Source organism: Poecilia reticulata, linkage group LG16 (assembly GCF_000633615.1).
Source record: "Poecilia reticulata strain Guanapo linkage group LG16, Guppy_female_1.0+MT, whole genome shotgun sequence".
Taxonomy (NCBI): Eukaryota; Metazoa; Chordata; class Actinopteri; order Cyprinodontiformes; family Poeciliidae; genus Poecilia; species Poecilia reticulata.
Window position 1 is genome coordinate 17,944,529 of NC_024346.1, and position 23,071 is coordinate 17,967,599.

At 41.6% G+C, this 23,071-nt stretch overlaps 1 protein-coding gene across 4 annotated transcripts in view; it reads left to right on the plus strand.

The window, feature by feature from the left end:
- creb5b (cAMP responsive element binding protein 5b) overlaps positions 1-22,866 on the plus strand; it is a 53,421-nt gene extending 30,555 nt beyond the window's left edge. For all 4 annotated transcript variants that reach the window (XM_017309572.1, XM_008432491.2, XM_008432493.2 and 1 more), the window contains exons 7-11: positions 954-1,061; positions 14,299-14,616; positions 15,853-16,080; positions 16,915-17,023; positions 17,903-22,866. In XM_017309572.1, the coding sequence (XP_017165061.1) occupies positions 954-1,061; positions 14,299-14,616; positions 15,853-16,080; positions 16,915-17,023; positions 17,903-18,060 (921 nt within the window). In that variant the 3' untranslated portion in view covers positions 18,061-22,866. The remainder of the gene's footprint in view (positions 1-953; positions 1,062-14,298; positions 14,617-15,852; positions 16,081-16,914; positions 17,024-17,902) is intronic.
- The last annotated feature ends 205 nt before the right edge of the window (positions 22,867-23,071 follow it).

Here is a 23,071-nt window from a genome sequence, read left to right on the forward strand (position 1 = left end):
GGTCATTTCTCTTTGAGACCACCACACCAGCCAGAGAGCTGAGGGGCCAGAGCACTGTTCGCTCCCACACATATATACATATATATGCTATATATGCTTTTAGACTCTGAAACAAAGGTTTCTTCTTTCCTGCTTACATTTCATGGCAAACGCTAGTCATATTATCGCCCTTGCCCAGTTGACCTCTCACCCATGTCAGCTTACCCAGCTGATTTCCTGACATTCAGGTCTCAGGTATCAGTCAGAGGCAGACCACGTCATCACACGCTGATACACGCCTTAAGTACTGATCATTCTGATTTAATCCCCGTTTGTTGCATTAACGCACGTTGTAGCTAGAGTGACCGAGCTTCGATGTTTCACTCTGACAGAAAGTCGCGGCGCTATCAGAGGCACACACACGCACGTATACATACATGTATATATATTTGCACCGCACATACTCCTTTTGCACTGGCTTCCTGTGTTAAGTCCCTCCGTTCTGGCTTCCTGTTTTGGGTCAGCTCCAGTTATCATCACACAGAGCTGTGCACAGGGCCAGCCTGTCATGCGAAATCAGGCTCTCACGCTCTCTCATCTCATCCAAAGTAGCCTAGTTGGTAAGAGTCTCACACTTTTGTCCCGATGGTGATTTTGTGACATAATCAAGATAACTCACCAACATTAAAAAAACAAACAAACAAAAAAAACCCACATAATTTCAGCAAATGCATGCCACTTTCTTGAGATTGTTACTTGAATAAAATTGTTACAACCATGCAATTTCCTCCACTTTGAAATTTTGCATTACTTTATGTGGGTGCGTCACATGAAATCTCAATTAAAAAGCATAAAAGTACGTAACTATAGAGTGACAAGAAAATGAAAGGTTTTGCAGTGTGTGAGTAGTTTTGCTAGAAAATGCCATTAAGTGTCTGTCTGTATTTTATTTTATTTTATTTGTATATCTTTAGATGGAGAGGCAAATGTCCATGGGTTCCAACATGATGGGCATGCCGAGCCCCGCCCACAGCAACTCGTGCTCCACTCACATTCCCTCAATGCACTCCGAAGCCAAACTGGTGAGTATATGTGCAAGTATCCACAAGGATACAAACTGATTTCTGCACACACACACACACACACACGCACACATACGCAGACACACAAGTGTTGCAACTTTCTTTTCCACTGGGCTATGCCAGCAACGCTGTGCTCTCAGGCTTGTGTGGATTTCATCATTCGGTGTGTAATCAAAGCTGAGTCTCAACCTGCCAGTGCAGCGCTGGCGACTCCGGCTGGAATAATGGGCCCTTTATGTGGTTGTGGGTTGCTTGCCCACCGACTGCCTGATGTATATCTTAATGTACAGAACATGTTCTGTAGGTCCTGCAACTTGTTAGCACTAGTTTAACGCTGTGGGGAAAAAAAATCAAATGACCTCATCCCTCACAAAGCAGGCAGTTACGGCAGTGGGAATGGGATGTGTACGGTGAAGAAGAAGAAGAAGAAAAAGAAGAAAGGCTGAAAGACGATTGGGCTTGTAGTTTAAGGAGGCATGGAGGGTAAATGACAAAGCGAAAGAGTTGGTAGGAAGTCGATGTGACGTTTTGTTCTTTCATCTGCATAGTATACCACCTTTACACTTTTAGCTGACTGGATGATTAATGTGCATTCCCTTGGCAAGTTTTTGTACCACAAGAGGGTAAAATGAAAGTTTTTTTTTTAATATATAAATATATGATGTGATAGAAGTGCAGATTTGTGAGGCTGAAGGAAATTATATATTGTTAGCAAAATTGTGCAATGTGTCATTCCCAGTGAGGGAACACTTTGTACAATCACATTTCACCACTAGTCTTTTGCAGAATGTCTCTATTGTTTTTTTTTTTTTTTTTTTGTAAAACCTCAACTTCAAATTAGGTGGACAGCATCTTTGAACCTCAAATCTCAAGTCAAGTTATATCGTCTGACAAATGTCGGGCTTTGAAGGTTGTTGTTCTGCTGCAAAGTGAAACACTATACCAGTCTCAAATTTTTTCTCCAGTTTTAGGAATATCCCAACAGCATGATGCTGCCACCACTATGCTTAACTGTGGGGATGGTGTGTTCAGGGCAGTGTGCTGTATTATTTTTCATCACACATAGTGGTTTACATGTAGATCTAAAATAATAATAATAATAATAATAATAATAGTAAAAAAAAAATCAACTCCTAATACAATATATTGAAGTTCCTCTTTATAATACGACAGCCAGTGGAAAAATAAGTCTGGCTACTTTTGCATTGCACTTTTAAAATTTTTTGAAAAGTTGCTCTCGAGGTGAACAAAACGGCTTATTTCTGTAGCAATGTAGCCAACTGCAAACCTTTGTTTTCTGAATAAATAAGCGCATAGTCAAAACCTTGATAACTAAAAAAAAATCCCATGCTATGATGAAAAGCTTTGGCCGGTTTGTAATGTTTGGAGACTCTTGCAGATAGCAGGTCTTTTAGGGGAGAAACATCTTGTAGAGAGGAAAGAGGAGGTAGCATGGGGTCATCAGAAGAGTTATTGCTCTGATAGAGGAGAGCGGGAGCAGTCCCAGGGCATTTAATTCTCCCTCTTCCTCCTGCTCTCTCAAGATTGATCGCCTTTGTAGTCTTTTGAATCTCCTCAAGCGTTCCTATGGTAACACACTAAGGTAACACAATATTAGTGTATTAGGCTTATCTCTCCTCTGGCCGTCATCCAGACACATCTTACCCCTTTTTTTCCTCCTACTATCTGTGTAATTGAATTGTAAATGCTCGGTTAGCTCTTCCATAAACATGTGCTCTCTAAATGGCTGCAGGCCCCCTTAACCGCGCAACTTTCTGGTTTGTTGGCCGTTCGGCAACCAAATTTGGACCCATTGAGATTCTGCTCCCTGATGTCTGAACACGACTGATGGAATTCCCTGATTGTGGGCAGAAAGTGAGAGACTAATTGTGTTATCTGGGTGCAATCTCCAGCACAGGTTTCATAAGCATACACCGGGTCTCTAATGTCTATGATATCCTCGCCGGGCCCTGTCAATAAATACAGCCGTGCTATCGGATAACTGGGCCGTGATCAGGCCCATGTGTCCCCTGCGACGTTCTCAATCCGGCTCTAATCACATTACCCCGACCATGTTGACTTTCCGCCAATTGGAAATCTCCGTACTGTAACCCCACACCTCAGAGGCGCAGACCTGGATGGACTCTTCCTGCCAGCGCTAACACTGGGAGAGCGGAGAAAGGGATTGAGTGGGATTCTGACGGGCAATGTAAGTAATACACACACACAGGCGGGACGGGCAAGGGAGACGGAAGGTGAGACGGTATTGACGTTCGGTGACACTCAGCAGTGAAAAGTTAAAAGATTTATGTTTCTACAACAAACCTCGCTCCTGTTTCCTTTGTCCTTCTTTCGACGTGAAAGCATCGCAACACATGTCTGTGTGACCGTTTGATATTCTGCAGTAACTGGAGGCACTGGTTGCAGGGTTATCCCTCCCCTCAGAGAAAGCATGCCCAGAGCATGGGCTAATGAAGGCTAATTGATTTTGTGGTGGGCCAGAGCAGTAGGGAGGACTGTCTCTGGTGTAAATAGTTAATGAGCCAAAGGACTGCTGTGGCCCCTGGGGGACTCGTATCTTGCTCTGAGCTCTCTGTTTGCGCTCTTTGGGCTGAAGACTCTATCACTGTGATTCTTTGTTGTCCAGATTTCAGCCTGTAAGTGCGGTCGTTTAAGTGGTAGAGCACAGCCTGATGGTGGAATAATCGACACGCCTGCCTTTCCTTAATGCTTCGAGTCGCTTTCTAAGGGCTGGAATGTTTTATTAATCTTGTTTCAAGTGTGTTTTTCCTTCTTGTTTAGGACTGGGTGCTCATGGTGCCGGGTGTGGTTGAATTCTGCTCTGTTGTGGTCCAGGGAATTGAACAGTGCGTGTTGTGTGCTGGAGGTTGTGGGATAGTTGACCCTCGCAGCGTGGAGGAAACACAGTGGAGACGAGGCCAAGTTCCACAGCTTGCTGGCCAAAGCATTACATCACTGCGCAGAGCCAGTTCTCCACGGGGCCTTGCAAACCGCTCGCGCACGCTCGCGCAAACATGTCATGCCTCAGCTCTGTGTTGTCGTCGTTTGCTTAGTGACAGACGCTTAAATGGCAACAGACTAACACACAAACAGAGGGAGGAAATCAGGAAATTAAAGAAAGCATGCAGGGAGCGATGCACACGATGAACATGGACAAGTGATGAAAAACTGATTAATTTGTTTTCTTTCTCTCTTCACGCGTAAACGGTTTGATATCTTCAGGGTTACTCTTCAAGCTTGAAAAGTCTAAAAAGGTTAGGTTGTTTTTCAGTTTTTAGATATTCACATATAGGGAGAGAAATATGATTGAGCATTAAATTTTTTAAAAACGCTGTTTTTATAATTGTTTCTGGATAAATTAACACGTCAAAGCTTGATTATTGCCCATAGATTTTTTTTGTTTTGTTTCAAAAACAGAAGAAAAAGATAAAGCCTTTTAAAAATATATTTTTATTGACAAGTGAAGCTTGTGTGTGAATCTGTGTTTACACCATCAGTATTGTTTAATAGCCAAGAATATCTTCATCATGGCACCAGACTCAGCTCATGTCAGCAGGATCTTTTTCCAAAGAGAGGAGTTTTCCCATTGTTCCTATGTCTCCTTTGAAAAAGTGCCGTGCTTGCACACATCCTGGCTCGCTTTCTAATTTCAGGCAAGGCAGCCTTGAGACAGCCCTGGTGCTGGTGTATGAAAATGTGTTATTTATTATCTCCCAATTATCTATTGTTTACATTGTTACTAAGGACAATAAATTTGTCACTAAGCATTGGTCTAGGTGCTGAGATTTTTATGTGGTAAACAATACTATATGTTCTTTCAGTGCAGCCTGCTCCACTGTGGAGCTGGCACCAGAATAGTGGATGACATAATTTCTGGCATGCTCTAAATATGCTCCTTTTTACTTGAAGGAGGGGGAAAAAAAGGAGCTGCTCTTAAAGAAACATTTCATAGCACACAAGAGAACCAATAATCACAGTATTGTTATTGATCTAGTCACTTGTGAACAACTCACTGTTCTAATATTTATTTCTATTTGAATAGAAACATTTGGCATTCAGATTGAACATCATCTTAATCTCTAAAGACAGTTTGTTTAAAGCACCAAGAAAGTTAAACTGTGAGCTGTGACACAGCCGTGGCTGTGTCAGGTTTCATTTCAGCTTAGAACGAAATCTCTTGCCAGCAGCTAAGCCATTAGCATACACGGTAACCCAATTACACCTCCCATTCATTTTCTCCCGCACCTTTCGTGGCACGTCTTGCTGCGAGAAGCAGAAACCTGTACAATTGTGGGCCAACTTTTGCGAGCCATGTCTGCGTGAATGGTGGCATTGTCGGGGTGTGATGTCACTGAGCGGAGACGGTGAGCTAAGAGCACAGCTGAATCTGCATGCTGCCTCAGTGAACATGGACACTGTATGTGTCTGTACGCATGCACATTGTGTGTGCAAAAGGATGCTTGTCAGTGGACTGGCAGCGTCTCTTGGTACTCATTGTCCCACTAGTCAAAACACAAACGCAAGCATAAGACAAACCCTCATGCTTGCGTATCGGTTTTTGATACAGATCTGCTTTGCGCATATTTGTGTTGGATGTTTATTGTTGTTGTTGAATAAGCTGCAAGATGCTAACTTAGATATTTTACAGATGTCTTTTTTCTTTTTTTTTTCTATTGCCATGGAGTCAAGTAGGCTTAGCGCCATAAATCTGCTGGATGAAAATGTCTACGAGTTTATTCAGCTCAGGAAATAAACAATAAAGGAGCTCCACTGATAATGCTTCCGCAATGTTCCCAAGTCAAATTCTGTAGCAATAACAGCGTATACAGAGGTTACACAAATTGAGTTTTATGTGCAACAATGAAGAATGTTTATACCCAAGTTATCCATCATCTATCCGGATTAATTTCTTAGCCTTTCATACCAAGTGTAAGTCAGCTCATTCAAGTCTGCTGCCACGGCTCTCAGCTTGGCAGTTGCCTCAAGTATCCTCGGTTCTTCACTTCATGACAAGTGATGGCTGGAAGATTTGAAACACAAACATATTTGGGGCTTGCCTGCAGCAAATGAGTTAAAATGAGAACTAGCACAAAGTTCTCTATTAACAGGTTGTCCTGATTTTGTTCTGACGATTGAAAGGAATGTCCAGGGTTTTCCTCCTGACCCGATCTTAGGTCAAATGGTGTGTACTCATGCAGAGTTATTCTGTTCATACTTGTTCACCTCATTCACTGAGCCACACGTTCACACACATATATAAAGATCGGTTGGAAAATTGGGATTTAACTCACAACATTCTGACTGAGCACCCACAAATATGTGCTATTTAGTTAACATATAGAAAACAACTCAGTTTATTTTAAACTGTGTTCATGTATTTGTTGAATATATTTGGACATACATATGTTCCATATTGTTTAGGATTAATAGAGGTTATAAGTCATCATACACAGAAGAACTTGTAGCAAATAGTAATCCTAGAAACACTGAATCACTTTTCTTAAAAGATTCTGGCGCAACAAGACAAGACGAAAAACATTGGCTGCTGAGGTCTTTAATATCTCCCCAGAGATGCTTTCCACTGTCACTATGTTTTCTTGTTTTATTTCTGATGAGCTTTAGGTTGCCTTATTAAAAGTTAAACCGCAACCTAAAATCTGAAATTCCTTCATTTTTCTGAATCCATTCTTCCAATAGATGTCAAAAAAAGCCTTAAAAAACCTTCCTTGACACAGTAATAGGTGAAGTGACTTTCCTTCGCTTTGACACCTCAAGAGGCACAAAACGATTTTTAGAGACAAATCCACATCTGCTACATTTCAAATCTTCTAAGGTCTGTTTATACGAGGGTCTGTTTATTTGAGCAGATACATGTGACTTTGTGTGTGTGCACGCGCCTGCTTGTGTGTGGGTTGTGGTGTAAGCACAAGTCAGCCAGCGGTGGTGCAGAACGTTGCATCTGTTTGTCTTTGGATGACCGCGTGTTGTTTTAGGGGTGCTAATGGGGAGGAGTGTATGTGAAGGCCATTTCGTCATGGTTCAGGGCTCATCAATGGGCGTGAGTAAACGGACTGACACACAGGCCGGACCTGACTGGTCCAGCCAACATCAGCTTCCCTCTTTTAGAGACAATGAAGAAAATACTCTCAGGACTCTGAAGTAGACGGGAGAAATAATACCTGGGGCTGTTAGAGATCAGATCTGTTCGGTGTAAGAATATAAACCTGGTAAACTTGAGTCAGTTTGCTGGCCCATCTCATCTGTCACTTATATTAATTTTTAAAATTCAGGTTTCTTTTTCTGTTTTGAAGGAATATTTATTCCTCACCGAAGATATAGCAGTGTAGCACGGTTTTAAAGAGCAATGTCAAAGTTTGTCTTCATACTGATTCTACCATTGAAAATCTTTTTATTGAAATGCTCCGTGCTGTATGGCACATAAAGTATGGAAGTGCTGAGCATCCATCTATGTGTTGCTGCTCACTCCCTGGTCAGCTGACTGAAAAAAGGCTAATCAACTTATACCATATACACAACAAGACAAATCTGGCTGTTTAGAAATATTTTTACTTTCAGTCAAATCTTGGAAACTGACTACAATATACATGCTTCTTAGTATTTAAGCTAAAGTTGGATAGCTAAAATACAAGCAGACAGACTACAGCTAATTAAACTCTTAATACCATCTCATGTTGCTATAAAAGGCCTGGATGTTTTAGGCATTAAGCACCGGAAAGATGGGATTAAATTGATTCAGGTCTGTATGTAAAAATAACAATACAGTTGTCAAAAGCATTATTTCTTCAATAATCAAGGTTTTCAGTTATTATCTAGCCGTAGAAATAATTGTCATTGTTTATACATTTTTGGTTAAAATGTTGGATACAAAGTCAAACCAAGGTATTTTTAGCCACGGGTGTCACTCCATTTCTTAAATCTAAGATTCTTCAAAACTGAACCCGGGGCACGTCAAGAGTTTTTTTCCCCAAGACAAAACTTGAAAACTTTAAAATTGCTTTAAGCACGTTGAAGCTGCTCCCATTCAAGTCCTCACATTTCAGATGACAGTTGTGACAAGCGATGTATCCTCTCTGATCTCGCAACATGTTAGTATTTAGACATGTGTTTGTGCTTTTCTTTTTCTGTCAGTTTGGGCCGTTCTCCGTATTCAGCAGTGTGACAGCGAGGTGTAGCGATAACCATGTGGGCTGCACTGGCGCGGGGCCTTTACATGAGAGGGAACAGTGGGGATATGCAGACTGGAGTCAGAGGCCCATCCATTAACTTGACAGGGTGCAGAAGCTGCCAGGAGTTGAGCGCATGCTTTGGAGCATGCCTCCTCTGAGGGTGTGTGTGTGTGTGTGTGTCTCTGCGCGCCCCGTACCACCCCGGTTTTCTCCGAGCACCACCAGAGCGTCCGACCCTGGCAGGATAGCTGGGCTACGTCCATCTCCCCTGTCTGTGTCTGGAACCACAAGGAGGCTCTGTTCAGTTCGGCTTGGCCCCAGAACCTGAGCGAGGAGAGAAAGGGCGACAGTGCAACCCCGACGCTCCCATCAGACTGTCTGCCTCGACGTTCCCCGAGGAAATCAGTTTAACAGTCCCCAGCTCTTGGCAAGCAGACAGAGTGGGTGGGAGGCTGCAGAGAGGGTGAGGGGGGGGGAGGTTAGAAACAGGGAAGAGGTGCATGTGTGTGTGTGAGAAAGACAGAGGAGAGCAGGGGAGGGGAGGTGTTACTGGCTTTCTGGGCGAGAGGGAAATCTAATAAAATTGAACTAATGGGGTTGTGGAGTTTTAGGGGACAGAAAGTGGGATTTGCTGGCAGGCACTGGTGGGTAAATGGTGGTGAAAGCAAAGAGGATGGAGCAGGAGCCTTAAACCAAACCCCTGAGTTTGAATACAGCATGTTTAGTTTAGATTACGACTTAGAGAGCCGTAATGCGCTGTGACACAACTCTGAAACAAATCAGGAGACCACAGCAACATTTCTAGTCCCTCTTATTTCCCTATTTATAGGTATGAGTGAAATAAGTGAACTTCTGATATTAATCCCAAATTTTAAGTAATTATATGTTGACATTATGAGCGTTTTGTCACAAAAATAAAAAATAGCAAAAACAACAAAAATACAGTTTTTTCAGATGTCAAGTAATGAAATTAAAAATGATTATATTTATTTTTAATATAGAACATAGAAGAGTTGAAAGGTCAATATTTGGTGCAATAACCCCAGATTTTCAGTTAAGACTTTGTGGTGTTTCAGCATGTTTCACACAAGCTTTTCATTTTCCTGTTGTTTTTAGACTCAAGTTTGTATTTTTAGGGATGTAGGTGAACTGATCACTATTCTTCTGCTACCAATGATAGATTGTATCTGCTGGACCTCTTCCTGTTTAAATTAAAAACTGGACTGCCTCAGTCCTGTCTCAGACGAAGGTATGAAAGCCAGGAGTCTGTTGTTCATGGCCAAAAACTCTTGAGACAGCTGCTGCATGAAGATGCAGCTACCAGGTTTCCTGATGCATTCAGGGATCAGAAATAGATGGGATTTCGCAAAACCAATTCGAAATACTTTGTGCTCACATTCTGAACCAGTCTTGCGTTGACAAAGAGCGAACAGAGACATACAGAAGCTTCAGTATTTATCTCTGGACTGTTTTTATGGGAAGAGTAAGGTCTCTGTTTAAAACTTTGATCTCTTTGTCGTTAAACTGTGACACCACAGACTGGTTAAATCTTTCCAACCTTCTGTAAGGCGCCACAGGGCCACGGGTTCTCCCGATAGCCCACCGCTCCACTTTTAAGGGGAATAAAAGTGCTCACCCTGACCTTACTAGCTTTGATTTACCCATCCCCAGATATGCGTGGTCCCCTCCCTTTTCATACCTGCTCCATGCTCCTGCTTTCTCCTCCCAGGGTTAATAGATATGAAGTCATCTGGTGGAAGAGAAACCCTGGTGTGTTCTCAGGAGGTGCCCAGAGCACTCTCAGGGACATCACTCAGAGGCCTGTCGTGTCAGAGAGGAAGCAGCTATTAATAAATATCATTAATGGACAATCACCTGGTATCACCGAAAACACATAAATGCGAGCGGCCTAAAAAAAAAAACGGAGTGGGAGTTGGGAGGTCGGAGGGCAGAGGTCTGCGAGGAGATAGCTTCCTTCTGTGCAAAAAGCTAGCTGAATCAGGGATTTAAAAAAAAAATCAATATCTGCCACTACTTTTAGCACACTCAGAATGCATGAAATGTTCTGTCAAACACATGTATTTATGCTGCTGTTGGATAAATTACGAGGAAAAGAGCCGACCAAGTCTTTACGGTGTCACATAAACGCCATATTTTTTGTCTTTTTGCTTTGTTTTCCATTTTCCTGCTGCAGCTTGGCAGACAGTGGTGGGAAGCAGTTGCATGCCATCTTACCTGCAAGTAGTCCACGCTGCCACGGGCTAACACCTGCACTCTTTTAATGACTGTTTTCTGGGACGGCTATGTTGCTGCAAGAGAAATGTAAAATGTATGCATGCGTGTGTGTGTGTGCGTGCGTGTGCGTGTGTGTGTGTTATTAAAGTAAAATGCACATAGTGGTTAAGTTCCTGTGCTCAGCAGAGTCTGGGGAAATACAACCTTGTGTTAAAAAGTCATTAGGGAGCTGATGAAGGTGTTTGAGAGTCACAGCCTGCTCATCATCGCTCTGCTAACGTCCCTTAGTTGCGTCACTGTGGTTCTGGATACAAAGGCTTAAAGTTTTGGCTGAACACAACTTTACTCCAGATGGAGGAAGAGCTGACACTTGTGCAGAGATAGCTTCAGGAGTAGACTTGCTGTCACGGTAAGACCTTCTTCTTTTAGCTCAATTTGTGACTTTGCCATTATTCTTAAATTCTACTGCTTACATATTGTTAGATGTTACATTAGCAGCAAAGTCTGTCGTGTGTTATTGCCTCAAAAAATGACAATAATGATGATTGCAGGATTCAATTTCTCCAGTTGATCATTTGTGCAAAAAAATGCCCTCAAACAGAAAAGGCTGATATGATAATGTTAGAGTTGGCATTGGGTCTAATAGTCTGAATGAAAGTATCACAGTTTCAGAAATTTTCCTTTAGCTTGCATGCTCAGTGTTTTTCTTTACAGGGTTATTTTGTCATTAAAATCGTATTAAATGAGCACTGTTTTGATTGTTGTACATCCTCAGTATGTGTTCCACACAGAAATATTAAATGTGGTGTTCTACCTCCAACCATCAGCATTTCCCAGCAAAAAAGACACGCAATGCAAGCTGGTCAAACCCTTAAAATGTAAATAAAATAACTTTTAGATCAACTTTTAAAATGTTTTTTGATAACTGGGTTGTTTAAGACGTAATTGGTCTTAACCCTTCTCAAACTAACTGTGATAAGCTTCAGAAATGAACTTGTATTAATGTTAAAACATAGACAGCAAGAGAGTTATCTATTGCGAGTAGGATTTTAACTGCTTCTAAAATTACCTCTCTTCAAAAAGAATCTTGAACTATCCCTTTAATAGTTGTGTTTTAACATCGGATTACATTACTAGGAGTGTAATTTTTACTTTACAAAAAGGATTTTTGTCAGAGCGTCTACTCTTACCACAAAACAAGAACGATTTTATTTCATGTAGTTATATTTTAAAGTAGTTATTTCTCCATTTCACTGCGCCCTATAAATATTTAACTTTCAGCAATATCTTTGCTTAATTTGGTGCTTTCTGTTCGTGACGCATCCTATAACTTCCGCAGCCGCCCCTCCTCTGTACTTTGACACCCGCTGGCCTCTCTGAATTTAGGCTAATGCAGTTAACAAGCACACAGGGCTCCACTGCCAGCTGGAAACCTCCCGCAGACGCTGATAAATGCATGTCCGTTGTGCCGGACTGATCGTGTTCGAGGAAGAGACATGGGAACCCATCTAATCTCTCCTTACCTCTGGTCTCTTTCTCTTCCACTGTTGCATTTCACTTCCTTCCTTTGCTCTTGCCTGAATGAGCATCTTCTGGGTAACTTTGTGTGGACTATAAAGGACAATGTGCAATGAACTGGTTTCCTGCTCTTTAAGTGGCGAAACTTTCTGTAACCCTGATTGGTTTCCTTTGTGAACACAGGGAGTTCGTTTCTACTTTCAGACGCACGCTGACTGTGAATTCATTATGTATCACAATGATGATGGCTACAACTGATATGTAAGCCTTTCAACTTTTGTTGAAGTTGGATTTCAACTTTCTTTCTGCTACTCCTGCATTTTTTTCCTTTTCTATCTTATATTTGGATCACTACTTGCTATTAACACATGCGGGCTGCGGGATGAGCTGTCAGAAGAAATAAAGGCCTTTCTATTATGACACCACTGAGATTCTCAGTATGACTGTACCGCTGCAGCGAGCTGCAGGCTTTGTGTACATCCCGCCGTGTGTTTAGCTTTTGTGATATTTTGACACCTATCTCATTGGTCACAAAAAGGATACTTAATGCTCATCAGGCTGCGTTGACGGGAGTTAACACAGTGTGAGTCTGAGATAGGGTTTGGATTTGTTATCTCTGCGCAAGCCCTTTTTTTAAAACAAACACTTATAAGGTGCAAAAAATAAAGCTGCAGAAATGAAACTTGTGTCACAATGTGTGACATCTCCTGGTATGCCAAACAGAAACTATAGTTAGCTAAAACAGGCTCTGCAAGGTCATAATTTCACTCTGCCGGTTTCATGTGCAACCCTCTGTATCGCTCCCTTCATCAGAAACAAGGTAATAAGAACTAAACTAATTATACACATTCTTAAAAATACATAAATACACTAAAGCTAATGCAACCCTACAGATGTGCTCTTCCTTGCAATTTTTTTTATTTTTTATTTTTTGGTCTTTGAAAAAGTGATTTACTTGACTCTTCCTCTGCTCTGCTTGTAAAAAAGAAAAATCTTTGCGCTCATAAGGCGGTGTGAGCGAGGAGCGCAAAGCTGATGTTTTCGCTTCGGCCATGTCTTAGCATCGTGAGCGGAGCCAGCTGGATGCCATTCCCGATGGGAATCATGAATGTGAAGGTTGTTAAAAGATATGGAGCCTTGCACCAAGCGCGGACTCACTAGCAGCAGCTGGTTGGCGGGGGGAAGGGAGCACTGAGAGAAATGAGAGCACTGGGAAAGAGTTTAAAAACACACAAAAAAAAGAAAAGAAGTGGAATTCATAACAATAGCCTAGGAAGGAATGTCTTTCGTTGCATTTTTGCTGGTAACATCGTGACTGGGACATAGTATATCATTATAAATATTTATACTAAAGTTTAGATGCCATTCAAATCTACATATGTCACTTTTTTAAATTTCATTTTTTATTTACGTCTGCGTCTGTGCTTTTCCTCATGCGATGCCCAGAAAAACAGAGCGGAGCAGACGGGGCATTTGGTAAACATGAGGAACACAACTGTACCTTTACTGAGTCTCCCTCAGGTCTCGCTCATAGAGGACCCAGACTCAGCCAGGGCTAAGTAGACCTCACAGCTAAAGCAACAAACCTTCCTTTAGCTGGGTCAACAGGCTGACATTCACACCTCACCAGCAGGTTCATCTCAGCAGGCAGCATCAAGGCTCAAGAAAACAAAATAGTCTATTGGGAATATGAAGAGGGAGGATTGGCATGAGGACAGTTGGGAAAGGTGCAGGAATGACGGGAGTGAAGGGGAGAGCGAGGACAGGCTAAGTGGTTTGGATTTGTTCACCTGACATATGGATTTATGAAGCCACTTGTCATCTTCAGCAAATGCTCTCTACCTCTTAATCAGCTCACCGGAGAGACACAACTAAACAGTGTTTGAGAAATAGATTCATACCTCATGAAAGGTTTTATAGGCTATAAAACAGTATCCTAGGAATCTATGGCAAAGGCTTGAAAAATGTCCACCCAGTCACAGTGAGCTTGAGATGTGTTGCAAAGAAGAATGGGTGAAAATGAAAAGAAATACTCCAGACTTGCATCTGTGATGATAGCATAATTCTAATTAAAAAAAAAAAAAGGTCCAACCAAGTACTGGGTTTTCAAGTTATCCTGTGGACAGAAAGCATTTGTACAAAAAAAAAGATGCAGAAAGGGCCCAAACTGGTTTTCAGGTCTGAGATTTCATTGCTACATTGCAACACTGCGACACCGTTCAGCCATGCCGAAAAGACAAAATTAAACCTTGTGCATATCTCTTTTCTCCACGCAGAGGCTGAAAGCTGCCCTCTCCCATCACCCCGGTGCCATCCCCAACGGCAACATGAACTCCATGGGCCACATGATGGAGATGATGTCAACGAGGCAGGAGCAAGGCAGCCATCATCACATGCACTCGCACCCTCACCAGCACCTCCAAGCACCTCCCCACACGTACCAGCACCACGGACACCACCACCACAACCAGGGCCACGGGCAGGGCACACACCACCACCCGCAGGGACACAACCCTCACCACAACTCCCACAATCCTCACCTCCTGCCCGGGCACCCACACCAGACATCGCCGCACCCTCCTATGCACTCACAGGTAAGCGAAGCCAATTCCCAGGGTTTGAGCTCCAAGGCAAAAGCCGCATGTTTCATAACACATTAAATCTCCCACTCAGTGAGAAGTCACTGACTAATAGAGGGCAGTGCTTCAGTAGCCCTTTGTGTAGTTTTGGAAGAAGCTATTAGTGGTTTAATGCTCGAGCATTGCCGAAATGATGCTTAAAATTAGAAGGTTAGTGGACAAACCCATTTTCCCCCCGGCTCGCGTCCTCGATGCCAGCTAGTTTCCTGGCGCGCTTTTCAGAAAACGCTTTTCTTCTCAGGTTGGTCAGCCACAGGTCAAAGCTTGATGCCTGTCGTGAGGGCATTGCTTAGAGTGGAAGTCATAAAGTGGTGGCCATTAAAGATGCTCACAAATGTCTTTTGGAAATTTACTCTCACCCCATCCTGCACAGGTAAGCGGCAGACATGTGACCACATGAAAACTTCTGGTGCAAGAGGAGTGCTATAGACGCTAGTCCTGATGTTGCGCTGCGACCACTGATTGCAATCCTGGAAGTTGTTATCTGTGAATGGATGTGGTTTAATTTAAAACTGATGCGTGCAGCGTTATGACTTTCTCCTCGTATCGTTGCCGTCATTTGCAGCGTCAATCATTTTGGATAAAGCGCAGTCAGATGAGAAGAAATGCAACTCGTTGTATGTTCCAGATGTAGCATTGAGGCATTAAAGCAGCCCGTTCTGTATGCACAGCTGCCATTAAAGCAGCTTGTGTGTTTTCCGTGGTTCTCATAAAAATGGTAATGATCTGAAGACTGAAAACACTTGACTTTGCCAAGGAGACGTCAAGATCTGTCAGAGCACGTACGTTTTTTAAAAAACGGGCCTTTTCACTATGTCTGCTGGTGTTAGTCTGAGTGGAAGTGGGCGTTGGAAAACTGCCTCCTGACACCTCTTTAACAAGGTGGGCAACTCCGGTGAATCAACCCAGTCACCCACTCAGTCTTTCACTTCTGACGCACGCAGCCCGGCTCCTGAGGCACGTGCTGCAAACAGATGTTGTTTTTTGGCAAGGTGCTAGGCATTAAAAAACAAGGGGGAGATAATGTATAGATGTTTACACACAAGCTGCTTTGAGGCCAGCGCGGTGGTGACAGCAGACAGCTTACTGGCTGTTTTCCAGATGCCCGAGAGGTTGCACATTACGCGGACACAGACGCTGTGTCATCCCGGAGATCCCAGTAATGATCATCCTATGCGCCGTCTGTTTCAGATGTCACCTGCAACCCAGCAGATGCAGCCCACGCAGACGCTCCAGTCTCCCCCAGCCAGCGGTGGGCGGCGCCGGCGGGTAGTGGACGAGGATCCGGACGAGCGACGGCGAAAGTTCCTAGAGCGAAACAGAGCGGCCGCGACGAGGTGCCGGCAGAAGAGAAAAGTGTGGGTGATGTCCTTGGAGAAGAAAGCCGAAGAGCTCACTCAGACTAATATGCAGCTTCAGGTATAAAGACGAAACTCTACATTTGTTCGTGTGAAATTCTAAGCTGCGCGGTCCAGTGCCTTGCAAAAATATTTGCATCCTTTGAACTTTTTGACATTTTTCATGGTACAGCCACAAACTTAATTTCATTCTATTGGTATTTTATGCGGAAGATAAACACAAAGTAGAACACAACCATGGAGCAGAAGGAAAACTGTATATAGCCATGAATAAGTCCTGAAAGGCGTGACGTGATATGCAGATGTGCACTTTGTAGAACGGTCTTGTGGGCGTAGCTTTGCAGACAGAGACGAGTTCATTCGTCTTTGTTAAACAACTGAATCTCAGTCAGCCTGGAGGCTGAGCATCTGCGGGAAGCAATTTTCAAGTCATGGCAAGGTCAATCAAACACATGAACATGCTTTGATCTGAACCAGTCCATCATAGCTTTGGTTATATGATTGGGGTTGTTGTCCTGCTAGATGTAAAACTGCCACACCAGTTCCAAATCCTTTGTAGTCTCTAAAAGTTTTCCCACAGGACTGCCTTGTAATAAGCTCCATCCATCTTCTGAAGTTGTAACTCTGACCATCACACTGACTTTCATATGCCAGTTGATGAAAAGTATCCCCACCGCATGATGCAGCCGCCTCCATGTTCCCCAGTTTCCAAGAATTGCCTTTTTCTTGCCACTCTTTCATTTAGCCCACACTTAATGACTTAATGGCTAATAGATAACTTACCCCGCCTGATAGGCACTTTGTGTCGATCTGTCACTGGCACTCTAAATAATAGTAAATTGTATTTCTTGTTTACCGCTACTAAAAACTGTCTTTGTTTTTTTTTTTTTTTCAGAATGAAGTGACCATGCTAAAGAATGAGGTGACCCAACTCAAGCAGCTTCTGCTCACACACAAGGACTGCCCCATCACCACTATGCAGAAAGAGTCCCAAGGTTACCTCAGTGAGTAGCCCAAAACATAAACACGGATGAACCCCATGCGCACACACACATTTTGGAATATGACCAACACTGCACCTTCCTCGATGTGCCTTAGCCCGGCAGACGTAACTCTAAGGTGTCTGCCAGGACTCTTCGCTCTGATGTGCTGGTATCCAGGTCCCACGCTCGCTGCAGGACTCTTTCTTTCGCACCAGCGTGTTGCACACTCTGGTAGCCGGCCCGGATTGGGAGTTGGTCGTCCAAATCTTCTGAGAGACTAAATTTTCCATTCAACAGCTTCACTTTGCACAGGGAGTCAACGTGAGAAAGCCCTGACAGTCTACAAATTGGCAAAAATCTTACCAATGCCCACAACCATTGTGACTTTTTGGATCGCACTCCAAGCTCAGCTTCACATGACATCAGAGCTCCACCCTTTGATACGGACTCAAGTGACGTTTTCATGTAAATGGGACGAGGCGCCTCCCTGTGCTAGCAGAGGAAAATAAGGCTCACATCCCCAAGTGGCTGAATGGCTCTTTTATGCAGGCGAAAGCCGCATCCCAGACAGGGCAGGAATGGCTTTCATTGATGAGTCTAGCTTGTGTGCAGATGTCATCTTCAATGTGTCTACGACTCACCGGCATGTTTACCGGCTTAACCGATTCAATTTACGGTGTCTGTCTTATCCTATTTTTTGTCTTTTGGAATGTTACATGTACTAAAGAAATATTTGTATATTAAAAGCTATATATTTTTTTTTACCAATAAATTGCTTCTTTATTTACTATTATGAAATGGTTTGTGTTTATTTTTTTATTTTTGTATCTTATCAAGGTTTTTTTGTTGTAAAACTTACACATATAACTATCCTTAGTGATATCTCTGCTGTGTCCTCAGGTCCAGAGAGCAGTCCGGCAGGCAGTCCGACCCCAGCATGCTCCCAGCAGCAGCAGGTCATCCAGCACAACACCATCACCACCTCCACCACGACTGTAGGGGGCGGCACTGTGCACGGACAGGCCAACCACCGCACAGACATTAACCCCATCCACTAGGGACTGGAGAGTATTGTTTTTTTCAGCTCCCCCTCTTCTTTTTTGAGGGTTACCAGCTGCACACGCTGCCCCCCTGTCCCCCCTTCTACTAGGAGAAAAACCTCAAAAGACCAGCGCGGCTGCTCTTTATACAGTAGCTACAGTATATTTTTTATAGGCCAACCCTGTTAACGCGCAGTGGCTCTGTGGTTTGCTCAGTCTTGTTTTTCTGTCTGCTTTTTTTGTGCAATTGGCTGAAAGAAGGGTTGTTGCTGATCAACCAACAGCAGTTTTTGGGAGTTTTTCTATTTTGTTATGGTACAAAGCTGACTAAAGTTTCTATGGAACCAGATAAAGGAGCCAAAAAGCATCCGATTATCTCCTCCAGAATCATGTCTTAGGTTTTGTACGCGTAACGGACTGAATAAGAAGTCAAATCATTACCTGTGCAAGACAGACAGGTGGACTTCGGTATCGTGTGTTTGACACAGAATCCGAGTCAAACTGGCGCTACGCCTTTATAAAGACTTAAAGCTGGTCTGACTGTTAGCATTCACCCTGTCACTATAAGTCTTAATGAGCTTTATTATAATCTGCATGACAGTGACCATACCTTGCGAACAAACGGAAGCAATACAACAGCAGTGTTGATGATCTCCTTTACTGTATCCCCCGCATTACGATCAGAGTGACCAAAACATTTGATGTTGTGTCAGCTACAGAACTGAACACTGTGATCCCGGTGAGGCAGCTCAGGGGTTGAGGCCCAACTCCTACGCTCTGCAGGACCAACTCAAGCTTTAATCGTTGAAGGCTTTTTTATTTGTCTGTGTCGGGTGTTTGGATTTGAATTCCAAATGAAATTTATGTCTGATTGTGCGAATGCATGCGAGTACTGTATAGTAATCTTTTTTTTTTCCTTCTTTTCTGTGCAGAACAAAGTTCAGTTCGCTGTGTTACAGCAGATAAAAAGAGAGAAGCTTGTGAGAAAACAGGAGAATTTGAGAAATTTCTTTCCTCTGGGGAACAGACAGCCTTTAAGCATTTCTTTCTTGGTATACTTTCCAAGTTATCACAATGTGCCTGAATCTTTTTTTTATTTTTTTTATCTTTGTTTGCTTATGTTAGACAACTTTGAAAAACATGTTTTAGTGTGTTACTACTTTAATTCTCTATCTCTGATGCATATTAGAGACAGATTTGTCCATAGGAAAATAAGTATTGAGCATATTTATGTTTTTCTCACGACAGTCATACTGCATGTCTGTAACTGCCCAGGTAGTATCTACTCATGGAGAAACTTAAACCTAAATTATACCAGATCTTGTGTAATGATGAGGAATGTCACAGGGAATGAGTGTTGAAGATGCTTACTAAAATGTATGTAATCTAATATGAAAAGGGGGGAAAAGCCTTTTTGAGCCGTTTCAGAACAGACATAGGAAAATTGACTTCATTAGTTGGTTAGATTTGATCCTGATCTGTCCGTCTACATGCCTGTTCCAGTTCTTGATTTCTTCTGCAGCTGATCTTTAGTTCCTTCCAAAGATTTTTTATTGGATTCCAGTCAGATGATTGACTGGACCATTCAACTGTATTTTCTTTTTCTAAAACTAAGTCAGTTTCCTTGGCTGTTTGTTTGGGATCAATGTCTTGTCTAAAAACCTAACTTCATTTCACCTTCAGATTATTTATAAATATGTCCCTTTACATATTTCTATTCATCTTGCTATTGCATTAAGCCTGCCAGTGTTAAATTACTTTCTAACCTCAATGTTAGTGCCGTGTTTTTGGGATAGTATGATTCTTAATTCATTCCCCTAATATGGTGTGGACAATGACACTCAAACAGTGTAATTTTGTTCTTAAGCTGAACAGACTATATTTTTCAGTGTTTATATTGATTTCACTTCAGCAGTGGAGTCTTGTGCAGTGAATGCATAGAGCCTAATTCCAGGTGTTTCTTGAGAACTCTGCAAGTAGTCCTCCCCTCTTCTAAGCAATTTTTCTTGCCTCGTCTGTCAGATACTTTGCAAGGAATACCTGTTTGTGCCCCTAACTTTGCTCACTGGAGCGTTCAGAAACCTCTCTTTAACCAAAACCACCAGCATCTTTTGCCGCAATCAGGTTGTGACGGTTATGAGAGATTTCGTTGCTTTTACTTGTCATAAGATACTTAATTCACTTCATTTCTCGGTAACAAAAAACTTTTCTTTTTAACCCAACAATTAAATACTATTAGTCAGCTAATAGGGTACAGGATTTTCTTTTTTTTAAAATACTGACAGATTTGAGTTTTTGTTCTTCTCTTTCTTGGTCTTTTTAAATACTTTTAAGTGTTCAATACTTATTTCCTGTGCCACATTTGTTTGATTTTCTTTTTTTTTTGTATTACTTAGTTTGTCACTGACATGTGGCATTCATTTCAGGGCAGTAGCCTCACTAGAAATCTATGTACTGAGAAAAACATCGATGTGTTAAATAGTTGTTTCCAATTCTCTATTTCTGCCCGTTTCTGACCCCCCCCCTCCGAGCCCTAAACTTCCCATATCGACCAGGTCTCGTCTTTATCTCCTCTCCTTAATGACCAGAAATGTCAGTTGAATTGCATGCAGACCATGTTGCACTGTGTTTTGCAGCAACATGGGTGAAATACATTCCACTGGCAGGTGGAGCGATCACAGAGTTGTCTATGCACTTTTGTCCTCTGATGTGACAGAGGGTAGAATAGCCATATTAAAAGGTCAGAGTAATTCTCAGCGATCTCCCATCTTCACACACCAGCGAGAAAAACGTAGCGTTTTGCCTTTTTTTTTTTTTTTTTTTTTGRGAGGCCGTGCCTGGCTTGCATCACGAGGAGACCTTAAGTACCGGTATGGATGTCACACCGTTGAACTTGTGCTCTTGTTGTTTTCAAAAAGTTTCTCTTCCCATTCATGCTAGGCTGTTGAAGGGTTTGGGGAATTGTAGCTTTTTATAGAGTCTCTTGATGTCAGAGCCTGCATGTGCAGCTCAGTATGAGTGATGAAGAGTGAGAGAAATTCTCTTAAAAAAAGGGCTTTGTTGTACCACCCCTCTGACTGGAAGCTTGCCTTATTTTTAGTTTGTAAAACTAATGACGGAGATGATGTCTGAATTAACCATTCCGAATTAATCTTTTGCATGGAAAAAAAAAAATTTAAAAAATGTTAATGACCTCAGAATACTTTAACTGGAATCATTAGACTTTGAAGTTGTATATAACCTTCCTCTCTTTGGCTCTGAATTTGAATTTATCACAGAGGGGAAAAAAAAAAATTGTTACTCTTTCGGCAAACAAAACGGTCAGATGGAAGTACAACGTGTGCATATGTGTGGGCAACATCATATTGATGATGTTGTGACTGTATTATTTGAAATTTAAATATATAAATATTGTACATATCATTAATTTCTATAATCATGTACATGTATTGACACCACCTTTCTTTTTGAAGGGAGTATGAAATGTGTGGTACGTTTGTACATAATGTTTTCATAGCACTCGTTGCCTTTTGTTGTACGCCTAAACATGGAGACTCGTTCCAGCGCTTAAAAACTTGTTTATATGAAATGAACTGATGAATCCATTCTTGCCTGCATAACTTTGTACAACATTTTGTGTGTTTTGTGTCTGTAATTATGTTGCCTTTGTTTTATTTTGCATTTGTACAGACATTTAATATCATTGCAGTTACATTACGGTATGAAAATAAAGCACTTGTTCTGTAACATACGATTTAGTATTTTCTGCAGTTCAGATTCACTTATGTGGGAATGGATTTTTGGTGTGTGTGTGTGTGTGTGTGTGCATGTAATCCTGTTAAAGGTGATATGATCAACTGTCCTTGAAAAAAAATAACAGCTCATTAAATAGTTAGATGCTTTAAAGGTTTAGAATGCTCATTAATTATTAAGCCGTCTAGACAGCTTGATAGATGCCTGATGAAATAACATGGCAGTTAACGTCAGTGCCGGATTCATGAGGAAAGAAGCAGTTTGTACAACCACATTAACATCCCTGCAGAAAAGTTTCCATTTTTGAACTTATTTGTTCAAGAAATGTTCCAGGTAGCTTCCTTTTATACTTTAAAGAACGTATCACTTAGAAAAATACAATCACCACAGGGTAACTCTCTTAAATATATAAAACTGAATTCAAACAACTAATCAAATCAAAGCAATTTATTCAAAAATATCAAGAATTTTTAATCATTTTATTCTATCATTGCACTTCAACATCTACAAGTCTGGAAAGGAATGGCTCAAATTTGAATGAATAGGTATGCTATTTTTCTAATTTTTTAAACTTATATATATGGACAACATGGGTCACAACGCACAGTCCTATTCCCTAAAGGACTGGCAGAAGCAGTTTGGGGTAAAATACGTTTTGGCCAAATTATTTGTCTGTTTCTTATGGGCGTGTGAAGACTTAGTAACTATCTCTGTTGTGCACAATGTAAGCTTTATAAAACAAAATTGCAGATCCCAATTGCCTGATCTTTAAGTTGGTATTTGATCCTATTCACAGCAAGAAATAAAAGGCTACGTTGCAAATTTTTGAATTTAATCTCTTAAATATATCTATTTTCAGAATGTCATCCATTCTGAAAATAATGGATGACATTTATCCATTATTGTGAATGGATGAATGTCATCATTTATTCAAAATAATGATTATTTGAACTGATACTCTTCATTTAGAAATAGTTTGTTTACCTCAAAGTACAAGTTAATGTAAAAAAAATAATAAGTTGGTCAAACCTGGATGTGTAGGCTTATGCGGATTACCAAATATTTAAATTTTTTTTGAAAAAAAAAACTGTTAAATGTTTCAAACCAAAATAAAGTCTATCCATCTATAAATTTGTACCAATTCAAAAGGATGAAAGGTTTAAGATCTGGCAAGCCTACAAGATGGAGACACAGATTCACCAAATACATCACAATTTTAGTTTGTTTTCTACAAGAATCCTTTAGAAGGAAATGTGTCTCATCAGATATGGTGCAA